At 45.2% G+C, this 22,927-nt stretch overlaps 1 protein-coding gene across 1 annotated transcript in view; it reads left to right on the forward strand.

Moving 5' to 3' along the window:
* Positions 1-22,927, forward strand: part of LOC306792438 (poly [ADP-ribose] polymerase tankyrase-1-like) — a 59,424-nt gene that overhangs the window by 906 nt on the left and 35,591 nt on the right. The window contains exons 2-5 of the mRNA XM_079289555.1: positions 1,062-1,177; positions 1,934-2,042; positions 6,824-6,919; positions 21,081-21,117. Of these exons, the coding sequence (XP_079145681.1) occupies positions 1,062-1,177; positions 1,934-2,042; positions 6,824-6,919; positions 21,081-21,117 (358 nt within the window). The remainder of the gene's footprint in view (positions 1-1,061; positions 1,178-1,933; positions 2,043-6,823; positions 6,920-21,080; positions 21,118-22,927) is intronic.

Here is a 22,927-nt window from a genome sequence, read left to right on the forward strand (position 1 = left end):
TAATAACAACATAACAGCAGAAAGTGGCTTTGCACTGTAATGCATGTGGAACAGTTACTTATGCTTGTTGTAGTGAAATGATTCCCAACAGTGTGGAGGAAGCATCTTTTCTATGGATGCCATCCAGTGTTGTGCAAATAAGGCGTCGCTGGGTCACATCAGAATCCCAAATAACACGGGTGTAAAGGACAGGTGTGGGTGCAACAATTCCATCATTTCAGCGGTAATTTTGCTCTTTTTCTTAGAATATTCACGAATAGATGGGAGGACAATGTTCATTTGTTGAAAATGTGGAAGTTCTCTTAAGATTTGTGCAACATTTGAGTAGAAACATACTTTAAAATTATCAACGAAGGGCTGAGATCTCCGTTTATGAGTTCATGACAGATGTCATATTTAAACTTCATTTTTGCTACAAGCGAGACAGAAAGAAGACTCAATCATCTCGACATGCATCATAATAAAAAAAATTTCATTTTATTCCTCTCTGTACTTTTTTATGGTCTACGGCCATTAAAAAAAGAGCTCATCTTCAGTTCAGCTCTTCAGCTGCAGACTTGACTGCTTTTAATTCTTTCATCGGTGCAGATTTAAAAAAAAGAAAGAAAGATGAAGGAAGAAAGACTTTGCACGGCTGTTGTACATCTCAAGCCTTCTTAATCAACAGCAGCTTGACGAATGAACCGGTTCTCTCGAGTCCCGCGGCACGTTTGTAGTGAAGACATGGCGAGCTTCCCTTGTATGGTGCGTTTCGCAAACAGCTTGTCACGTGTGCCTCACAAAACAAATGGAACAAAATGTATCAATAAATACGTTTTTAGAGGAAACTATTAATTATGAACATGAAACCGATACAGCAGCCTGTTGTTTCAGCTGCTCCTTAATTCATCTGCCGCTTCCATCGACATCAATGACCGTTTCAGGGTATCTGGAAACTTCTGCCAAAGTTGCGGATGTGATGTAAGAAGTAGTTCCATCTGGACGTCACAGTTCCAATGCTGTAATGCCGATCTCTCTCTCTCTTTCTCATTCTCTCTCTCTCTCTGAGATGTCTATCTCAGGTTTTGGGCGGAGAGATGTGGTGGACCACCTGCTCCAGACAGGCGCCAACGTGCATGCGCGGGACGACGGGGGTCTGATCCCGCTTCACAACGCCTGCTCGTTCGGTCACTCCGAGGTGAGACTTTGCCCAGCGACCCCTTTAGATGAAGTAGTTTTGGCTGCCTCTGCGGCACAGTGAGTTTTATTCACAAGAATTCGGTCCCAACATGCAAATCTGCTCTGTTTGATCACATCGACAAAAAAACCCCAGGAGACCTTCGTTGCTACTTTTGATATTCTGGTCACGCATGATGATGATGTTTTGGAACGTCTGTGACAGATGTGCTAATGCTTTTCATCTTCCCGGCCTTTAATCGCGGTCGTCAATGGAATAATAATGGAATTTTAGAGCTTTTCTCTGAGAGCACTTTGTAGAAGTCAATGAGTAAATAAACCTACTTCTCACTTGAGTTATTACCTCAGTAAACATTAACATCAGTTTATTTCTAAATTCGTGAATTATTGTCCCATTAGAGACATGGTGATTACGTCCACTTCTTATATACAGTCTATGGATGTAATGTATGGAGGTGAAATTCATGAATGGATGCTTTCTGACAAAGCAACACTGATGCACTGAAAATACCATGTAACATGAAAAGAAAAGGTTTTGTCAAACAAAAAAAGTGTATTCCCTCATTTTAAGGTGGTAAAATGAGTATCATTTTTGGAAAACTTTCAAATCTCGGGATTGCGCCAGAGTCAGAGTTTTCCGAACTTGCTTGATTAAGGGCCACCAACTTCAGGGGGGGGGGGGGGGGGGGGGGGAATTGGAATTCAATTTTTTTGGCAAACAAAGAGAACATGCAGATGTTCTGTTTGCTGCTTTCAGGTGGTGTCCTTGCTGCTGTGTCAGGGGGCCGACCCGAACGCTCGAGACAACTGGAACTACACGCCACTCCACGAAGCTGCCATCAAGGGCAAGATAGACGTCTGTATAGGTAAGCACCGAGAAACACACGCCGCAGATTCAAACACAAGTGCATGTTATTTGGAAGCGTCAATGTGTTTACATTAAATTGTCTAGTGGCATTTGGATTTTTTCTTTTTTTTCTTTCTCGCCATCTGTTGACCCGGTAAAACTAAACTGGCCGTGTGAGCAGAACAGAAGCGTGTTGCTAGTTGCCCCATTGCTTCCCGGAGTTGCATCGTTCTCCGTGGGCGCAATAAAAGTCAGCGGTTGTTCTGTGGCATTTCTAAATAGGTTTCATTAATTGCAGCGGGTGTCGCCGTGGTGAATTTATGCGATGTTAAATTCTCTCTCGTGTTTGTTCGGGCCCCTTTTTGTTTTAATTGTCTTCTCCTCCACCGCCCCAGTAATTCACAACCTGGAGCTCTGTATAATCAATCAATAACATAACAATCAATGCAATCAATTTTTACAAACTATAATAAACCAACTGCTGACAGTTCTTTTCCATTAAGCATCAAGCAGCAAATAAGCTGCAAATTGCAATTACTGTGTTACTGCCTATTCTAAAGCCCACACGGGGGACAAAAGAGCATTGATTTCTCTGCACAATATACAAAGAACTTACAGTATATGAGCTCCCGCCAACGTGGGTTCTTCATTTTTAGAACAGAAACAGCACCACGGGATCACTTCACAGCCTGAGGAAAGTCTGAGCGGTAAAGTCGTAGGACAATCTTTCATGATCTTAATGGGAAAGCGTTGCTCAGTGTGAGCGGCAATAACGAATGACTGAGATGATAGCTGGCGTCAGTGTGGAGTGCTGAGAGCAACCAGGAGGAAAAGATGCTCCTGTTTTTAAATTTTTTTTTATTACGTCTACAGCAAGCTGCGGCAGAATGTCAGGGCCCTCGATGACTGCGTAGGAGCTCAGGGCTTTGTGGCGCTCTGATGATTTATGAAGCATTTGACATGCGTGTATGTTTTCAACACTGCATGCGTTGGGGTTTGTCTCTTTTTAAAATGGCTGGTTTAGCTTTTCACGGTAATATAAGGCGATGTGGAAATGGCAGTAAAATGCTTCGGAACATTTATTTGTTTTATTATGTTGTGCATGCCAGTGTTGTGTGTCTCTGACAGTTGATTTTCATAGTATACGATGACAACCTGAAACCAATGGATGTATGAAAAGCCCTGTGGCAAATGGTCTGCAATAATGTTGAGAAAACAGGACTTGCAGGCAAATATTACTGTTTGAATCGGTGATATTGTTGAGGACATTGCAACAACATGGCAATGCAATTTGTGTTTATTTTTTTGTTAAATGTCTATTTTGAACCAGGTCTTCGCCATCACAGCATGAAGTCTCTTTTCTCTGGTGTTTTTCAGAAAAGGAAAACTGACTTCATAGCTTTTTCAGTTTTGGTTTCCTGTCCTAACGGCACAGTTACAAGCACACCAGGGCTTGTACCGGGAAACAAAAAACAGCTGACCTCTTGTCGCTTGCTTATTGGACAGAGTTTTGGTGGCCTGTCGTCCTGCCAGGTTACAGATTTGGCAGCAGAGTGAGAGTCGAATCAAAGTCTGATTCATCCGTAACTTCGGCTCGGCACGAAGGACGCTCCATCCTCTTCGTTGGTGTTCACGCAACTTGAGTAAGGAGTTAATCTTCTGTTGCCGGACCTGCATCTCGGCGAGCTCGAGGTCTGGAGAAAATCTCATCAACAAACTTGGGATAAGAAGATCTTGGAAATCCTGAAGCAGCCATGCGATTGGCTCTGAGTTTAAGAATCCGCCGCCTCCATAAATGTCTGTTCAGGACACGGTTCACACGGTGTCCCTCAGCTCTCCAATGTTCTCATTTCCCTGGTTATCCATACGATCATAGGCCAACTGAGACTCCGCTCAGATGTCAGTAAGGTTAATGACATGTCAATGCAGATGTCAACAGTGTTTGGTTTTTGTACTTCAGGCATAATCACTCATAACCTCAAACCTGGTGTAGACACCCGGTCAGTTTCAGATGTCTAATGCATTTATTTGTAGGCTCAGTTTGTACTAAAAGCAAAAAAAGTGTTCCTCATCTCTTTTACGTTTTTTTTACGTTTGCCCAAATCAGTGCCTTTAGCTCTTTGTCGAAGTGTACGCTTGTGCAAACTGTGCCACTAAAATGTCTCAATGAAAATTTAGACCAACTAATATTGCATAGTTACAGAAAGGCTTTTACTGTGAAGGAGCTGCAGGAAGTGTTGAAGCCCCAGTGAAACAGAAGTTAGAGCGTCTTTAGCTTCTACTCTCCAGTGAAACGCAATATTTTAGCCGCTAAAAGAGAGATTTGATTGGACCGCTAAAAGGCGGGCGGGCTTAGAATGTAGTGCGATACATTGCTACTGGACCTAAAGGCAAAGAGCCATAAAAAATTATCTTTAAAAAAACCCCATAAAGATTCATGCATGGATGTCATGATATTTATACGTAAACGCAGGTCATATTTTTTTAGTTTTAGAGGGGAAAAAAGATGGTTGGATGTTTTAAAAATACGAAGGAGATCTTTTGTCCCTTTTTTGCATATATGGTGAAATAGTAGGGGTGGGGGGAAAATCGATACAGCATAGTATCGCGATATTTTGCGTGGCGATATTCTATCGATACACGGACGCCAAGTATCGATCTTTTATTATATAAACTATTAAAAAGAAAAAAATCAAATCAATTGCTTTTTCAGTCCACTCGATGGCGCTGAGTTGTTTTCTGGTGAGGTCAGCAGAGGTGCCGGGTCTGCGTGCGTGATTGGTAGGAAGTTGGTCGAAACAAAGATGGAGACATCAGAGAAAGAACTCAGATAAAACATGTTGTTGACACAGGTTTCCTTTGGGGGCATAATTTGAAGTTGAAAAAAGTAATAAATCGCAATATATGTTATCACAATACTCAGAATATCGCAGTATCGTGATAATATCGAAGTATCGTGACCCAAGTATCGCGAGATCTCTGGCGATTCCCACCCCTATTAAATAGGTGCACAACATGACCGGCGATGTGATCTAAAAGGGTTAAAAAAATCAATCTTAACATAAAAATACTTTATAATGTTGAACCTGCCTGCTTGCCATTTTGACTTCATTGATACTTATTATGTCCCTAATTTACTTACTAATTAGACAGTCGTAAAATAATTGCTGCAAATCTGACATTGTCCTGAAAACTAATCCTGTCCAAAAAAGGGTGGTTTAGGTTGTCCAGAGAGAGCTATCGAAGGTATGACTGAAAAGTCATGGCCATTAGAGACAAAACGGACAATGCAAAATGATTGGGAAACAGCGGTACAGTCTGGATTTGTGAACTACTCTAACCCGTGTACATGTGTGAGTGCCGTCATTTCTCTCTCTGCCTCGCTATTGGCATGTCTTTATCTTCTCCCCGTTGGGTATCGGTGTGTGTGCTCGCTCATGTGTGTCTGTGTGTGTATATGGCATTGGTGCAGAGCTAAATCATATTTTTGTGGCGGGGTGACTAAGGTCTGCGTCAGTGCTAGGGCAGAGGCGCATGTATGCGCACACGTGCACATGCATACACGTGCACACGCATACACGCACACAATCAATACAGGCGAGCCCGCTTATCCTCCTCCTCTATCGTCCGCTCTGTCGGGTTTCAAGCGGAGGAGTTATGAGATCCACACAAGTTCAAAGGGCACGTGCTCCGGGAACTGCTCCGTAATCACAACAGTTGGAAGTGAGATGGAGAGGACGGCGGTGAGAGTGTTGACATCAGAGCCCTCAAAAGAGCGTGTTTACCAAAAAAAACACAGAGTGCAGGCAGTTTGTTATTCAGCTCATACCTGTCCAGTCGTCGCGTGACTCTGCCCTCTCTCCTTTCCTCTCATTTCTTCTCCTCTTCTCGTCTCCCTTTTCCTTTCTTTTCCTCCCCTCATGTCTCCTCTCTTCTCCTCCCCTGCTTCTCATCTCCTCTCTTCTCTTCTCCCTTTCCCTCTTGTCTCCTTTTCATTAATTTTTCCTCCCCCTCATTTCTCCTCTCCTCCTCCGTTTTTACTACTCCCCGCTCTCTCTCTCCCTCTCAAGCACACAAACACTCTCGGTTTGTTTTGCTCTGCCTCCCCTCTTTTCGTCCTCTACCCCTCTCATCCCCCCCCCCCACTCCTCTCATCTCGCTCTCCGCTGCATCGCTCAGTCAGTCGGAGAGGCGAGAGTCTCTCCACTCGCACTGCCTCGTCGCTGCTCGCTGCCTTGACTAGCCGTGGCGACCCGCCTCTCCTTTCCTCACCCATTCTTAATTCCTTTTCACGGGCTTCCCGCGCTCCTCCATGGAGGTGTTGTTGTGTTTTGCAGCCGGTCACGTCGCCGCTTTTTGCGAGGTCCGCCGTTTGTCTGGCGGCGTGGTGTAGCGTAGCTTTCGCTTGCTGCTGTTGTGGCATGTCTGTTTACATCAGCGGCATGGCTCGCAGGGCAGAGGCAGCCAGGGGCAGCCGAGAGAGCAGCGCTAGCAACAGAGGTGGTGGAGGAGGAGGAGGTGGAGGAGGAGGAGGAGGAGAGGGAGAGACATGCGAAGCAGGGCGTGCAGCAGGAGGCAGAGGTGGAGGAAGAGGAGGGATAGCAGAGGAGCAAGTGGGAGAGAAAGGAGGAGGTCCGGGGAGAGCAGTTTACGGAGCAGGATGTGGTTCAGCGGCGGGAGCAGGAGCAGCGGGAGGAGGAGGAGGAGGAGGAGGAGGAGGACTAGGGGAAGGTGTGTGTCGGGGAGTTTGCATGTCAGTCCAGGAGCTCAGCTACTGTCTGTGTCTGCCCTGTTGTACAGTGTTGCTGCAGCACGGAGCCGACCCCAACATCCGCAACACCGATGGCAAGTCCACCCTGGACCTGGCTGAACCCTCCGCCAAGGCCGTCCTCACAGGTCAGTGTCCCGTCTGTCTGTCAAATGACACACACACACACACACACACACACACACACACACACACACACACACACACACACACACACACACACACACACACACACACACACACACACACACACACACACACACACACACACACACACACACAGAGTCTGTATTTTTTGTTGCAGATTGTGTTTGCTTGTCTTTCCTGTTCTCAGTTTCCTCTTTGCTGTTCCTCTCTCTTTCTGCCTTTTCCCTATGTTGCACTTTTCCCACCTCTATCTTAATGTTAACAGGTTACACACACACACACACCGTTCCCTCAAACATTAATTTCATTCTGTCCAAGGCTGCAAGCAGTGTTGCCTCTCATTTCCGTCAATCTATCACCTTCCTTATTTTTTTTGCAAGGCTGTGCTCCGCTCATGTGCTCACCACGCATGTTGTTCAGTCTTTGTGTCCAAAGGCTTTTACGCACGCCGGCCATTCCTTCCATTTTTCTTCTGTTTGGCCTCGCCTTTATCCAATAATCAGGGGTCAGAGGTGTTTGTGTCTCCGCTTTCCTATTTGTTCTCATTCTTCTGGCTGAGGCTGCACTCATTGATCAGCTACTCAATAAACTCACTCTGTGTTGGATTTTGCTCTTTGTTTGTTTCTGTCGGTCTTCCTTCCTTCCTTCCTTCCTTCCTTTCATGTGCTGTTGAAAAGTCGAGGAATAACCAACACAATGACACAGCAGACCTTGACCGAGCAGAGTTTTCTTTAATGCTGCAAACAAATTTAAAAAATACATTTAAATGCCATTTAACAACTGCAAGAACCCCACACCCCTCCTCCTCCTCCTCATCATTCCACTTGGGTTTAGGCTGCAGAAAGAGGCCTGACAGGCAAGAAAAAAAAAAAGAGAGCTTTAGTGGCCAACATGGGACACTAAAATTCTGCGGTGAAACTCAGACTGCTGGTTCCTTCATTGTAAAAAAAGCCCTTAAAGGCGGCAGGGCCCAGTACACCTATTCAGTGGTAGAGGAACCACTTCGGCACAGTTATATGATGCACCAATAAAAAAAAACGATATGGCTTTTAATTGTTTGTATATTTCTTTTCATTTTCTCCTTGGTTAGGCAGCTGAAAGTACAGACGCAGATCAACTTTTTGTGGGTTTTCCAGCCTGATTTTGTTTCATGTTTTTGCAAATCAGCACTTTGCATCTTCTCTTTTGACCTTCTTCGTGCTGTATTGTCTGTGCATGAGTTAGCTTATGAGTTATGAGTGCTTATCTCACTTTCTCTTCAGATGGGGAACGTTTGAAAGACACAGTTCTTATTGAACTAAATTAATCCTCTTATTTTTGTTTTGCCTTGCAAAGCTTCCTCCATTTACACGGCGTTACATCACCAATTCCCATCAATCCCCTCTGCGGTAAATGAGATGAACGGGGAGATACCACAGCGGCAAAACATGTGGACAATATATATTCGCCGCAGCCAGTCTGTGAAAAATCATTGTCCTCGCTCGCTAGAATTGAAATGAGGCTGTTCGGCGCCACGTTATTGAACATCGCCGCATATTTTGCAGTTCTCCCCCTTCACCCCATCTCAGTACCGGCCATGATACAAGTTTTACAATAAAGCTGTCATGGAAATGCGATTCATGGGCAGTAAAGCTAGGGGATTTAGCCGAGGAGTAATCTTAGTCTGTTTGTGATAGAAAATGTTAACCAAACATTGCAGACTTATTCTTGTGTGTGTAGTGACTCAATGGGATTTGAAGGGGAAGTGAGGAAGCTGAGGGAGAGTCTTAACTCAACGCTCAAACATGATGCACACATTTTTTGACATTATCCTTACCCGTCCAAATGTTCATCCACTGTTATACGTCCATAAATCTGCCTCGACACAGAAAAAAAACGATGCTTCTCATAACTCCAAAACTTGTGTGGAAGAGAACTGTGGCGACGCGAAATAACAAACGGCCCCATCTACAGCCTGAAAGTGTCCAATTTGTCCATTCTGGGCTACTGTAGAAACGTTGCGGTGCTACACGGAGGACTTTGTGAAGAGGATCCGCTCCCTATGTAGATATAAACGGCTCATTTTAAGGTAACGAAACACAGGTCCAGGTGATTCAACGCTAATAAAAACATAGTTATGTGTGTATTATATTCTAACAACAGATTCCCCAAAATCCCACACACTGGACCTTTTTAAAGCCAATTTACCTGTGAGAACCTACTGGAATTGGCTTCAGTGGGCTGCAGCTGCCTTCACACATTAGTCATTTACGAGCAGGTTTGTCTCAAAGTGAAACAAAGGTCTTACCTCACCAGTGACCTACGGAACCTTGATTTATTTTTTGAATGGAAATACATTTTAAGCAGATTTATGATGCCCCCATCGGCCTACCCATTGAATCTTAAAGCTCTATAATGGAAACAAGGGCTTTGGGATTAAAACACGTTTAATTTCCATAAATTAGCGTCTGAAATTGACATTTTTCAAGACATTCTAACTTGTCATATAATTCAAAGCACGGGTGTAATTAATAACACTAATAATGGCTGTGTTCCATTCACGTGATTCATTAAGCCCATGCCAATGAGCAGGCATGCGTAACACCAGAACTGGATCACTTAACTTGGCATGCAGCCTTACCCGAGGTTATTAATTAGCTGTGCTTTGCCCCGCTGTGGCGTGTCAAAAGGTCTCCTCTGTGAAACTGGCAGGTCAGAGTGTCGCCACACGATGAATGTCGATAGAGCGCCGTGGTTAGAGCATAACATGGGACTGAATGCTCATCGTTTAGCTCAAGTCCAAGCCTCCAAAAGCAGCAGATGGCTGTGTTTTTTTTGAAATTGTAATGAAAAAGACAACAGTTAAGACATTGACGTGGGCCGCTGAATGTCATCTGGCGTCTTCAAATCTGCCGTTTCCACAGGCATCCGCCGGTGCATTCGGTTGAAAACGAGCAGTTAACAGGGAAACCAGTTGATCCACAACACCAGCGCTGTGACTACCCCCCCCCTCCCCCCCTCCATCATCGGCCCCCGGTCCTCCTGCGGCGGTCGTTAAGCATTCCGCCCGTGCTTCAGATTTGACAAATTTACTGCGCCTCGTTAAGTAACGCGAATTATCCTCTTAATGGCCGGCACTAATTACCTAAAGCGTCGTCCTGTTACATTGTCTCTTCACCCAGGAGTGATTCCACTGTTCTAATTACTGTTGGCTGTGATGCATTTAACACGACGTCTCTCATAATCGCCGACGTGGTCAGGTGTTTGGTAAAAGTGGCAGAAAATTCAAGCCAAGCCTTTAGCAAACAACAGTTTGAATATGAACATACGAGTGTTTGTATTTGTAGAAAGTGTACAACCCTCCACAGAGACACCCTGCATTGGCCTTTTCTCTTTGGTCCTATACGCTCTAAGATGTAGAGGTTCTGCTCTATTCCTCATCTCTGCTGCAGCCCCGGCACAGCTTTCAACTTCAGTCGGCGGTGATGGAAGTTTATATTGACCCATAAATAAGCTCCGCTGCTCCGCCACATCCAACAAAGTGCTCTCAGAAATGATCGACTCTGTACCCCGTTACCTGGAGATGTGGAACATAAAGCTGGGGGAGAATTAGATTTGTTTTAGGGGGGGGGGCCTCGAAACAGGACACAATAATTGTTTTTTTTTTCTATTTATTTGATATGAATTGGGTTTGGATAGCTCACACGCTGCATATCAGTCAGCAAGGCGCCATTAGTCTGCAAGGCTTTCGTATATTCGTATATCGCAGGGCGGTGTTGTTTGTCAGGCTTTTCTTTAAATCCTCAGACGCCTCCCAGATGTGCCTTTCTCAGCAGAACTCTGCAGTTCAGTCCATTGCAAGTATGAGAACCCGTCATTCACACCACGGCAAGGGGTCGGACTCGCAAGCACAACTGTGACATTCGACGCCAGAGGCCCGGGTACGGTTTCATGGATTTCAGCTCGTTGAAAATCTGTATGCGCGGTACAACCCGTCACAATCTGCGGTTGCAATATAAATGGCGCAATAGATGAGCATTTAAGGCTGTTAGAAATGTTAATAGTCATTTACTCTGTTGTGCCTTTTGTGGCACAAAAGCCTCGAGAGTTTCAAGTTAACGATCTTGTTCCTTATCGGGTTGCAAAGGACGGCATGCACAGATCTGCTGTGGCCTATCGCTAGATGGTTACTGGCTCCTGGAGCTAATGTTGGAGTGAAGCTGCTGTGTTTAGATCTGATTCATGGTGCTGCGTCAGTGTTGAGGAATGCAAGACGAATTTGTATTTTGCTTATTTAGTGTTTTGACGTCCAAAATATTTCACAGGACACACAGTGGACTCAAATAGAGACTTCGTGACAAGTAACAACAGTCAAATAACAGGATAATGGTGAGCACTAAAAACCAAATCGGAAGTGAAAAGCTGGCTGTTGCTGGTAGGTGGGTTTTGTACCCTTTGGACGGAACAGGATAGCGGTTTCCTCCTGCTTCCAGCCTTCACGCTAAGACAAGATATCCGTCAAGGTTCCTCCACCAACGTGAGAGTTGTTTTTTTTCCTGCAGATAAGTAATCCGGGAGGGTTTATTTTACTTCGAGCCGTCTTTCCTGTCGTGATTGATCTTCCTCTGGGCATGCAAGCAGTGATTAGGACACTTTCATCAAGTTGTTTCTGCCCTTGACAATTCTCTCCTTTTCTCCCCCTCATACCTCAATCGCTTCCTTTTCATCACTCATAAATTACGACGTTGTTTAATGAGCTTGCAAGTACAGCATGTACCCCATCCGCCCCTTCATCCTGCCATCAGCCTTGGTGTCGATCTTTCCCTGTGACACGTCGTCTATAGTCTTTGTCCTTTTGCCCCCTGCTGTCTCTCAACCGTCTCGAGCTCCATACCAATCGGCCTCTCCATCTTTTCCCTCCGGCATTTGTCATTTATTCTCTTTCTGCTCTTCACTCGAAATCTCTCAATCCGCGCCATCCGCTTTAGATCTCTGACAGTGACGTGATCCCGGGCTTATTTCAGCCTATGCAGTGCACGTAGCGTAGCAGTTTCAACATGGTACCTGCATTCAGTGTTGTAAGATGGAGGTTGGCGATCGTCATCACTGCCAATCTATAATCGACTTATCTGCTGAACTAAGGCTGTTTCAACACTAAATTTCAGACCACTACTTTGAGATCCTACAAACCAAACAAACTGGTGAAACGTAAGCTCTATACAAATGAACTGGTGGAGGTCGTTTATGTGATAATCTCTCTTCGACTTGTGTCACAAGGTATTAAGCTCTCATTGGGGGGGTTTTGTCTGCATCTTTGGTATTAAATTCTCATATCTTTGGTTGTGTTTTATCTCAAATAGTATACAAACTACGTTATGTAAAGCAACACAGGTTTTATTCAAAGAAAAGAAGCAAGGCCCCAGGTGCAGCAGCATCAGGCTTTTAAAGGGAATGGGAGGTGACATTTCATTCATGTTGGGCCAAAACACACCTGTGTTTAATTTAGAGAATAAATACAACCCGCTTGGCCTTTGAGCCAACATTATGCACCATTTAACTAACAAAAGTGGATTTGGACGTGGCCTTGATGCACTTTAGTCTTCCAGAAGTGAGTAAACCTCACCCACTGTTGGTACACGTGGCGTTTTGTTCTCTTGCTGCACACCGGTGTCGGTTCAAGTCAGCTGTTCGTTGTGCTGACTTCAGACGGAGAAGAAAACCCCGTCCACATGGTACAGCGTCGTCTGGCACCACACATCAGCCAATAGGAGAAGGTTATTAATTTCTCTGCTTTATGGACGTTTGAAATGTCTTTCTGTAAGCCCGTAGCGTAGGACGGTAACTAAAGATGAGAAGAATTCATTGTTGCTGCGTAATAAAAAGGAGAGGGAGAAACACTGGAAGAGATAAATAGAGACGGAAGAGAGACGAGCACATAGAGAGTGAGAAACAGAGTCCATGAGCTGCTATTAATTACCTCCGATTGGTATTCAGACTAGCTGCTTCTGAGCCTCAGAGAGATCAATTCTCCACTCTGAACCTCAGTCAACACACACACACACACACTTTTCATTACTTTGGCCTCTCTTGTATTAATGTGTCTTTAACACATTCCCTTTCTGATACGAACAAATCGGCTTCATTTCATTTGCACTATGTGTCATGTTGCTTTTTTTTTATTTTGGGTTAAGTGCCAACCAGATGGCACGATAGCCAGTCCGGCATCCAGTGTGAGGTTTCACACTCCGTGAGTTGTCGGTGTCTTTGTGAAGTTGTGTTGTCCCCTTTCATACGAGAGATATGGAAGATTATCACCTTTTTAATTGCCGGCCTTGTCTGCTATGTGCCCAGCATTATCAAACGTGCTTTATATTCATTCAATTCATTCATGCGTTCATGAAGAGAAAGAAACAATATTCAAAACCATTCATTTACTAATGTGTTGGCAAAATGTATTAAATAACTATGACATTGACGCCCTTTCATCATTAACTATCGTCATAATTAAAGTGTGGTTAAATCCATGCATTGAAGCATATAACTATGCTTCAATGCAAATATATGCTCTCGTTTTGTTCTCCAATTACCTTTCCTTGATACATCCCATTACTTTTTCTGAAGCAATGACCTAGTTGCCCCATGACAATCAATGAACTCATCGTCAACTTATTCATTCTGTAAAGCATGTTTGTACATTTTCAGTTTTAGAAGCAACCCAATTTCCTGGACTGAAAAAAAAAGAAAGCATCGGTCTCACTTCAACAACGTGTCAAAGTTGGCCTCACACTTGGATGTCAAACTTGAGAACTGTCTCGAAGAGAACTTGGAGACGGGACAATATTTGCTATTTGAGTCGAAAAACATTGTCGCTCTGGTTAGCTTCCAGATTTGACAGTTACAGTATGTCTTCCCCGGGTGGTGGAAGATTTTCAGCTCCGTGTCCGGCTGCAACTTGGATCTTTTTTCGTCTCCATTCTGTCACGAAGGCAGAATGTGGAGAACTTGAAGAGGTGGAGTGAACAATTGCAGAATTAAACACCATTGAACGCTGTGGAGTTTTTCTGTCAAGAATCCCCCTGTTGTCTTGTCACAGTTAGCTTTTCATCCTCAGGAATGAGTTACAGACGGCAATAATAGGCTGTCCCCGACAAAGAAACCACGCCTACAAGGATGTGCTGATACGAGATGGAGAAATAGTCTCTAGAGAATAACATTGCTTTCAATCGTACTGCTTTGCCACAGTGCAAATGCTCATTTCTCTTACTCTTTGTCATTTTGCTAATATTGTTGATACTTTCCTTGTACTTTTACTTTGTGGGTGTTTCCCAGTCACAGCTAAATCATTATAGCTTATTTTTCTGAGTTCAAACGTTCATTGGCAGAATAATTTATGACCGAAACTCGGGGTCGCAATCATTGACTTGCAACTGCCTCCCAAACAGCAACTGACTGCACTACTGGCATCAGTGTCTCGGACTACACCATGTCTCGGTGCTCATCTGCATTTATGATGTGCACTGCCATGAATTAATAAAGACGATTGCCGTACTCGAAACAAGAATCTTTGCAACTCCCAATGTCTCCCAACTCCACTCGACCCCATTTAAATGGACCGCTGAATGACACCAAGACTTATTGAAATGGTGAACTCTTGGATAATCTTGGTGCAAAACTCGAAGACAAAGTGCAAGGCTGTGCTCCCACGCAGGGCAACGTTTATGGCTTCTGCTGAGCCAACTTGGCGGACGGCCAGACTCAAACACAGACCACGGTCACCCCTGACAGTAAAGCTAAAAAAAAAAAAAAGGGTTTGAACTGTTAATAAATCTCCATGAAACACAAATAGTGATGGATGCTGATGAGAAGACTTGTGAAGACTACGTGCCAACAGGACAAGACAAGAAAAGCCATGATTTGGGGATGATGCAAAGGGGGGAAAGACATCTAAAGAGAAAGATCATTTTTTGTTTGTGGGAGATGCTTTCAGAGATATAAGTGGTAAGATAATTAAAACACAGTGATTCCCAGGTGTCAATCAAATGATTCTACGGGGGGGGGGGGGGGGGCAGTGATGTTTCAGGCAGCAATCAGAACTGCTTCAACTGGATTTCATTGAACTGGCCTTGACTAAATGGACGCCCATTTTTTTATTAGTAGACCAGCGTCAATGGTCGACAGGGATATATCTGTATCAGCAGACTTTTATCACTAAATACATGACCCAGAGTTAGGTTGAGCATTATGCTCTTAGGTGGTTAAATTAGCTGTTCCCTCTTTCTTTTTGTCTGGCAGGTAGTGGGTGTGGCTTATCAGTTAACGCGGCGGCTCAGGCTTCGGGGTAGCATCAGGTGATTTTTGGTGCCGAACATCTTTGTTTGGTTTTGGACCAACCACAACTAAATCTTCAGGGACAACGTGCTCGAACGTGATTGGTCAATACTACTCGGACTAAAAACGGTGTCCCGAACTCTTCCAATATCAACCATGTCCTCAGATTCCTCTACCCCAACACATCTGAAGTCATAGAACTGACCGTCCATTATTGGCTCAATATGACGCACCCTCACACACAGCGGTCAGGGCTCCAGGAAGGCAAAGCGCCACAGCCTCTATGTCAACGTGCCGACAACCAACTCATGGATCGCCCTTCGAATTCCTCCCCTCGTCACTCCACTGCTTCACCCCTTTTTGCGATTCTCCGACGAAATGGAAGCTTGTTTTTTTTTACCGTTGGATGAAATGTGCTATACAAATACTCTTGCCGAGCCACGGCGTGACTTTCTGTGTAGTATCCTGCCGTCTTGTCATAACTGGAACAAATCCAATTTCGTATCATCTCTTGGAATGAATCAGTGCTTGTGTCCACCCTGCACTGCTTTTGAAGCTCTGCCGAACAGAAGCTTTGGGAAGCGTTTGTCCTCCTGCTGTTGCTACGTGACGAGCGGAAAAAGAGTTTGAAGCGAGTTGTACTTTGACAGTAATTGCGTTTGTGTGTGTGTGTTTCCATTAAAACTGTATTCCCGCTGTGTGTGGAAGGCATGCTGTCATAAAGCACTTCCACTCTATCTACTAAAGAGAAAAAGAGAAAAATTGTTACTTTGAAGAGAGGTCCGCGGTGGGCACAGCTTTAACTTAGCAGAAAATGATCTCTCTCTCACTCACACACACACACAAGGGCCAGCGAAGAAAGTGATGAGAGATTTAACAGAAGAAGAGGGAGGGGACTGGAGACGGGAGAGAAAGTCGAAGAATGAGGGGAGGAGGGGGGAGACGAGGAGAGAAGAAGCACGGGGGGAAAAGGAAGAAAGTGGATTAGATGTCGATGGAAGGGAACAAATACAGAGTGAAAGCGATTTGAAGGGGAAAAGATGAAGATGCTCTTTGGCCCAGGTGACAGACGGAACAGAGAGATGAATTGATGCGACGTCACGTCAATGCCAAGAAAATGGAAGAGAGGGGAGCTCTGATCGGTGTGTACGTTAACAGCCTAATCATGAAGACAAAGAACCGCTGTAGCTGCTCCGAAGGCTTCGTCCTTCTAATGCAGCGGGAGAAAGGGCAATCTCGCACCTGCGTGCACTTTAGAGTGCATGTAGGTGTGTGTGTGTGCGTGTGTGTGTGTGAGTGAGAGAGGGAGGAAATGTGAATTCCTGTGCCTGTGAGGCCAAGTGTGTAGCTTTCCTCCCCTTATTGGTGACATGCTCATTGATTACCATGATGACTGCTCTTCGATTGGTCCCCAGTGATGAATGAGCCCGAGCCCTATTTCCAAAATGACCCAGCAAGAGGTGCAAAACAAAGTGTGTGTGTGTGTGTGTTCGTTCCCTCGCCCCATTCAGGACATTTTCCTGCAGCTGAAATTGCCTAGTTTTCCACCCGGCTTCACAGCTCCACAGCACGGAGCGAGTTTGCGAGGCCAGTCGGCCACTGTGCAAGAGGAGACTGAGAATTTGGGAAATGAAGTAAAAGAAAAGTAAAGAAACCAAGTACTGACCTGTATCTCCTCGATGGGGAAGTCTTCCGGCAAAAGTGAGCGGACCTGATTGGACGCCTGAAGCCGGGGCCAACGCTTTGCTTGAAATGCACATTTCGAAAACATGTGTTGGCCGTCCTATTTGAGAGTTTGTTGAATTGTTTGTTGTCTTCTTTGTAGCCATGGTTGCCTTTGCCGGGATCATCAAACGCTTTACACTTTTACAAGTTCTCCTATAGATGTGAGGAGTGTTAGATCACCTTTCCATTTAGAAGGGAGAGAAATCGTGACAATATTGACATATCAATTGCAATGTCTTCATTGTCTGCCGTGAGTCATTGTGCAGAGCAGGCTGGACCGGCCTGTGTGCGGCGGGCTACTGAGGAACCGGTTTGTTTCTCCTCTGTTGATGCGTGACTGCTGTTTGTGTGCCTCACTCAGGACAGCTGCAATATGATCTAATCTTATCCATATTAATTTGTCCTTGGCCAACTCTGCTGTTTTTCTTCTTGTTGTTAGGAGGAGGAGGAGGAGGAGGAGGGTTTTGCAGGCATGCAAACTACTTTCCTGATACCATCATGAATTAGCATTTGTTTATTAATCGTTATCCAGGAAGGCCTCTCGCAGCCCTCAGGGGCAGTGTTGCTCTAGCTGTTAGAGGCAGAAGCTTAGAGGGAAGGAGAAGTTTAAAATCATTGGATGTTTGATCCCGAACACCGACGGGCCCTCTGGGGCGGCGCACTATTTTGGACATTGACTACGGAGGAGGTTTGAGTTAGAGGGAAAAAACGTTTTTCATCAGAGCAAGACCCAGAATCCTCTCTGGCACAGTGACTCAAAAAATGCTTTGCAGAACTATCACAACATGGGCATATACGCATACTATAACAAATCCCATGGAGTCAATGGAAAAACTTTTTGTTTACCTCTGTCTTCACAGACCAGTGTCATTTTCAATTGCCCAGTTCAAATAAAGCCATTTGTCCACTGATATTGTACAACAAGTTTAGACGGGTGTACAGTGACCAAAACGTTCAGCATCTTAGGTTTACCAAAGAGAGAGAGGATGGAGTGGGTGGACTAAAAAAACACACAGTTAATCTCTCTTCGGTGTTCTGTGTGAAGCAATTAATCACACATTGGAAGTGGTGAGAGCGTGTGAAGTACGCAGAGGCAGTTGGCAAAACGGGCCCCAAATAAACGCCCTCCTTTATAATTTCCACACACCGCCCCCACGATTGGTCTCAGCGTGCACAGGTCGGCCTCAGCAGTTGCGACCTTGCTGAGGTTCTAATTGGATCACTCAACTCCTGACTCGAAGCCCAGTCGTTGTATAACGGCAGATAAACTGCTACTGCGATAAATGATATTTGATTTACACACACACACACACGCACACACGCACGCACACACACACCTCTGTCTTACACAAGCAGACAGCTGGGCACTGAGGCGACTCATGGTCCAGTCAGCATCATCTGTGCTTGTACAACCATTTAGTACACACACACACACACAGAACCCTAGGTCCTTGCTGCATGGTCAAGATTCAGATGCATTCACATACGCATGCATGTACACACACACACACACACACACACACACACACACACACGTGTGCATGCAAAGGAATGCATGCTTTCAAGCATACAACAATATGAATTCATATGGTGAGCGCTGGTGTCTACTGTACTCGGCCAAGGGAGTGGCACACACACACACACACACACAATATCATCATTCAGGAGGCAGCTAGCCCGTTCCGAGCTTTAACCTGTCCTTGTCTGTTGTGTTTGGAGTCAGCAGGATTGGCGACACGACACACACACACACACACACACACACACACACACACACACACACCTCTGTCTTATGCTGCAAACTGTTTCTTTGTCAAACGTGTGATTATGTTTTGATGTGGTGTGGGAAGTGTAGTCGAGCAAAGTGGCAGATTAATAGCCGTACTAACCCGTCCTTGTTTTCGCGTGCTGTTTGTGTGTGAGAGAGAGAGAGAGAGAGAGAAATTAATTCAAACTGCTGAGTCACAATCACTTCAGCTCTCAAAACATGAATAATATTGGAAGCAAAACTGCAGCCGAGCAAAAAGCATGTCTGGTTTAGGCTACCGTTCATTTGCAGGACGGCAGACTCAGCTGAACATACGCGATATAGAATATGTTTTGGTTCAGGTGTAAGTTGCACTCTGATTGAATCGGGGGACCGAGTCGCTCCCTTCCTGTCGTTAGTCATAAATCATGAAGTAAATCTTTCCCTTTAGATTCCTGTTGAGACTTTCGTGTGGAGGTGGAAATGCACGTTTGACGGGTGAAAACTGTGGGATTGAAATCGCTTAAAAGATTCTCTTGTTGTTGTTTAGAAAGCCACTTCTGCACAGAGAGGTGCGTATCCCCGGTGACCCCGCCCACTCCAACTGTGACGGAGAGCAAAACGCAATGAAGTTCAAAGTGTCATGACGTGTCTGAATGAAGTTCACTGTGTGCATTTGAACTTTCCTCCCAGCTCTTTCTTATTTTTCTCCATGAGGAAGAAACAGTCCAATGGGGGGAAAAAAAGGAAAATAATACTAAATATGAATAAATATTTGTTCGTGATGGACTGATTATGATGATGCAGCAGCTTTAAGGACCGTGACTGTCGGGTGTGTAGCCTGAAACGATTGTCTCAGTACACAAATTGGTTGAAAAGTACATCCTCTAATTCAGCGTCTGTACATTTCCCCCCCCCCCGTCTCGGTCTCACCCTTTCTTCTTCCCCCGACTGTTCCGCCTTAGCCTCCCTAACACCAATTATACTGTGTCAAATCCATGCATGTCAGTTTCCAGATCCCTAATCATCCCTTCTCTCTTTCATCTGCAAATCCTTTGTTCCTCCCCCCCCCTTCCCCCCTCTCTGTAACCTTTCTTCTGCGCTCCTCACCCCACCCCTCCGTCAGACACACACGGCCCATCCTCCTCGATCCTCTTTCCATTAATCTGTATCACCTCTACTTATCCATCTTCCTTTGAATTTTTTATTTATTTCCTATTTCAATTTGATACTTTCCCTCTGGCCCCTTTTCATGATGAACTGCATTGAGTAAATGTGCTGGCAACGTTATGTACATTGGTTTTCATGAATAAGCCCTGAAGGCGCTCTTCAGTAGAAGTTACAAAGATAGTCTTACTCGGTTGGATCTCGTCTCGCCGCTTTTAATTTACTCAACCCAGATTATTTTATTTTTTTAGATGGCAGCTCGTAAAACTACGCCGGACACACACTTCGTACACTATGGCGTACAGTTGACGGAGGCAGGATGACGTTATTGTGTTGCATTATGGGGAAGCGTATGTTTTTGGAGTTTGACCCTTGTTAGGGACAAAACGTCAGGAGTCATTTCCGCTTCTGCTGCTTCAGTTTTTTTTTTATTATTGTTATTTTGAGACCTACAACTTCATGACAGTAATGACGCACAGAAAATAAACTATGGATCAGGATTGTTATACAATTCACATTGCATTTTATTTTGGAATCAACGATTGGCAGTCTTTTCTCTCTGTTTCACAGGCAGGAAAGACACATGTGTGTGTGCATTGTGACTATAGCTATAGAGGGGGCGGGGCTAAGAGAGGGAGAGAGAGCTGGAGAGAGGGCGACTGAGGTAGGGGGAGGGGTTTGTTTATTTCAGTTGTGTTTTGTGATGGCAACTGCGCCTCACAGGAGGAGAAAAAATAAATAGGGAGACAGAGAGAGAGAGAGACGGGGACAGACATGATGCTGAACAGGGAAAGATGGTTGGCGGTATGAGCGGCGGCCGGGAGACGGGAGACAAACGTGGCAAAGGAGGGAGGGATGGACGGACACACGGACGGGTAGAGGCAGAGCGCCTGTCAGTCCGCCGCCCAAACAATGAACGTGCTGTGGTCGCTGCCGGCAACGCATCGCCACGGCAACCGGAGCCAGAGGGGTGCGCACTGTGCGAGAATGGCAGAGGAGGAGAGGATGAGAGGGGGGGGGAGATGGAGAGAGAGGGTGTCTTCATCCCCCAATGGACAGATCCTTCCTCTGTGTGTGTGTGTGTGTGTGTGTGTGTGTGTGTGTGTCTGATCGTGTGTGTGTGTGTGTGTCTGATCATGTGTGTGTGTGTGTTGGCGCCTACTTGTCTGACACTATGATCTTCTGCAACCATCTAGGTGAATACAAGAAGGATGAGCTGCTGGAGGCGGCGCGGTGAGTACCAGACTCTGCATGTTCTTTGTTTTTACGCCTTAATATGCTTTTTCCTGCTTTCATGCTCCATCCTTTCATGTCTTTCCTCCCCGGCTTCCTTGTTCTCTTCTCTTATTTCCACACTTACTTTCGTCTCTGCTCCTCTCCAGTTTCTGTTTTCTTTCCCTTTTCACTCCCATCCTCACATTGGTCCTTGTCCCCTTTACTCTCCTCCGCTTCCACTGTTTCATCTCATTTCCTCTTCATATTTTCATAATTTTCCTCTCGTTTTCTCTTTTGTTCTTTTATGTTCGTCCTTCTTCCCTTTTCTCACTTCTTTGTTACCTCCTCTTCCTCTCTTCTTTGATCCACTTATGTTTTCTGTTTCCGGTCCTTGTTTTTTCTTGCTTCCTCTCCTCACTGCATTCTTCATCTCTTCATTTCCTGTCTTTTCCTCTGTCATCCTTTTTCCTTTTTTCCTCCTCTGGATTCCTTCTCTTTTCTGCCTTTTTCCCCTTTCTTGTTTTCGCTGTCTTTCATTTCCTTTCCTCGTCCTTCCCCTCTCCCCCCCCTGTTTCTTATCTTGTTTCCTTTTTCTGTCCTCTCTTCTCCCTCCGTTTCTTCATCTCTCGAGCTTTCTTCTCTTTTGTTTGGATTCCATCATCTGCTGCTGCCGCCTTCGATTTCCCTTCAACTTGCATTTCTGTGTGTCAAATGGTTTATTACTCGCTCCTTCTTTCCCTCCATCTCTCTCTCTCTCTCTCTCTCTCACACACACACACACACACACACACTTACAGTCAGCTCCTACACGAGTCATGTTTTTCAGATCGAGAGAACATGTGGGCCAGGGACACTTGTGTATTTTGGAGGCATGTTATGGTTGCAGGCAGTGCATGTGGGCAAAGTGTGTGTTTCAGTGTGTTGCATGTGGAAATGGCATAGCTTTCGTTTGGGATTGTGTGTGTGTGTGTGTGTGTGTGTGTGTGTGTGGGTGGCTGAGCGCTCAATGCCTCAACAGCCTCGCTCTCGCTCTCCCCCCCCCAGGCACACACAGACACTCTCTCACACACAAGGAAGCAGCTGGCTTAGCATAGCAGTACCCCAGTGCATTGTGGGGTCAGCAGGCTGTTTAAGTGTGAACTGTGAACCCAGTGTGCCTCTATCACAGCTGAGCCGCTGAATGGCTCATCCCCCCCCCCCCCCATGCCATTTTTCAGAGGAACTTCTTTTTTTTTTTGTGTGTGTGTGTGTTGTTCGGTCAAATAACTCCCACACATAGTTGTTTTTCTACCATGTTTTTTTCCCTTTTTTATTTGTGGCACAGATAGCATCCTTTCACAGTGATACAGGAGAAGAGTAGAGCTGCTGCACAGCGAGCCCGCCTCTGTCCAAAGGTGGCAATGCGCTGCTCCGTGCTTCCTCTTTATTTGACAAACACGAGAGTGCCCAAAATGCGGACCTATGTATTAATATGTTTGGGCTCTTGCTTTTGATTCATATAGTTAATTGGTTAAGGTGGAGAAGAAGAAAGTGAGGGTGGAGAGGGAGGGTAAAGGTGGACAGCTTAGCTGAGCGAGGGGGTAAAAGGGTTGCAGAGCAGCAGGTAGAGTGAGAGGAGCGATGGAGAGGATGTGAATGTCTCTTTTGGTGAGTGAGTGAAAGAAATAGAAACAAAAAGAATGAAGGAGAGAACCAACCAACCCAAAAAAAACAAAGTAGAAGGAGAGAGGGAGAGGAAGGGAACATAGGGAGAATAGAAGAATAATCCCTTTCTCTCTATCTGACAGCTTCTTCCTTTGCGGCTGTCATGGGGATGATGGTTGGACTG

Source organism: Melanostigma gelatinosum (assembly GCF_949748355.1).
Source record: "Melanostigma gelatinosum genome assembly, chromosome: 18".
Lineage (NCBI taxonomy): Eukaryota > Metazoa > Chordata > Actinopteri > Perciformes > Zoarcidae > Melanostigma > Melanostigma gelatinosum.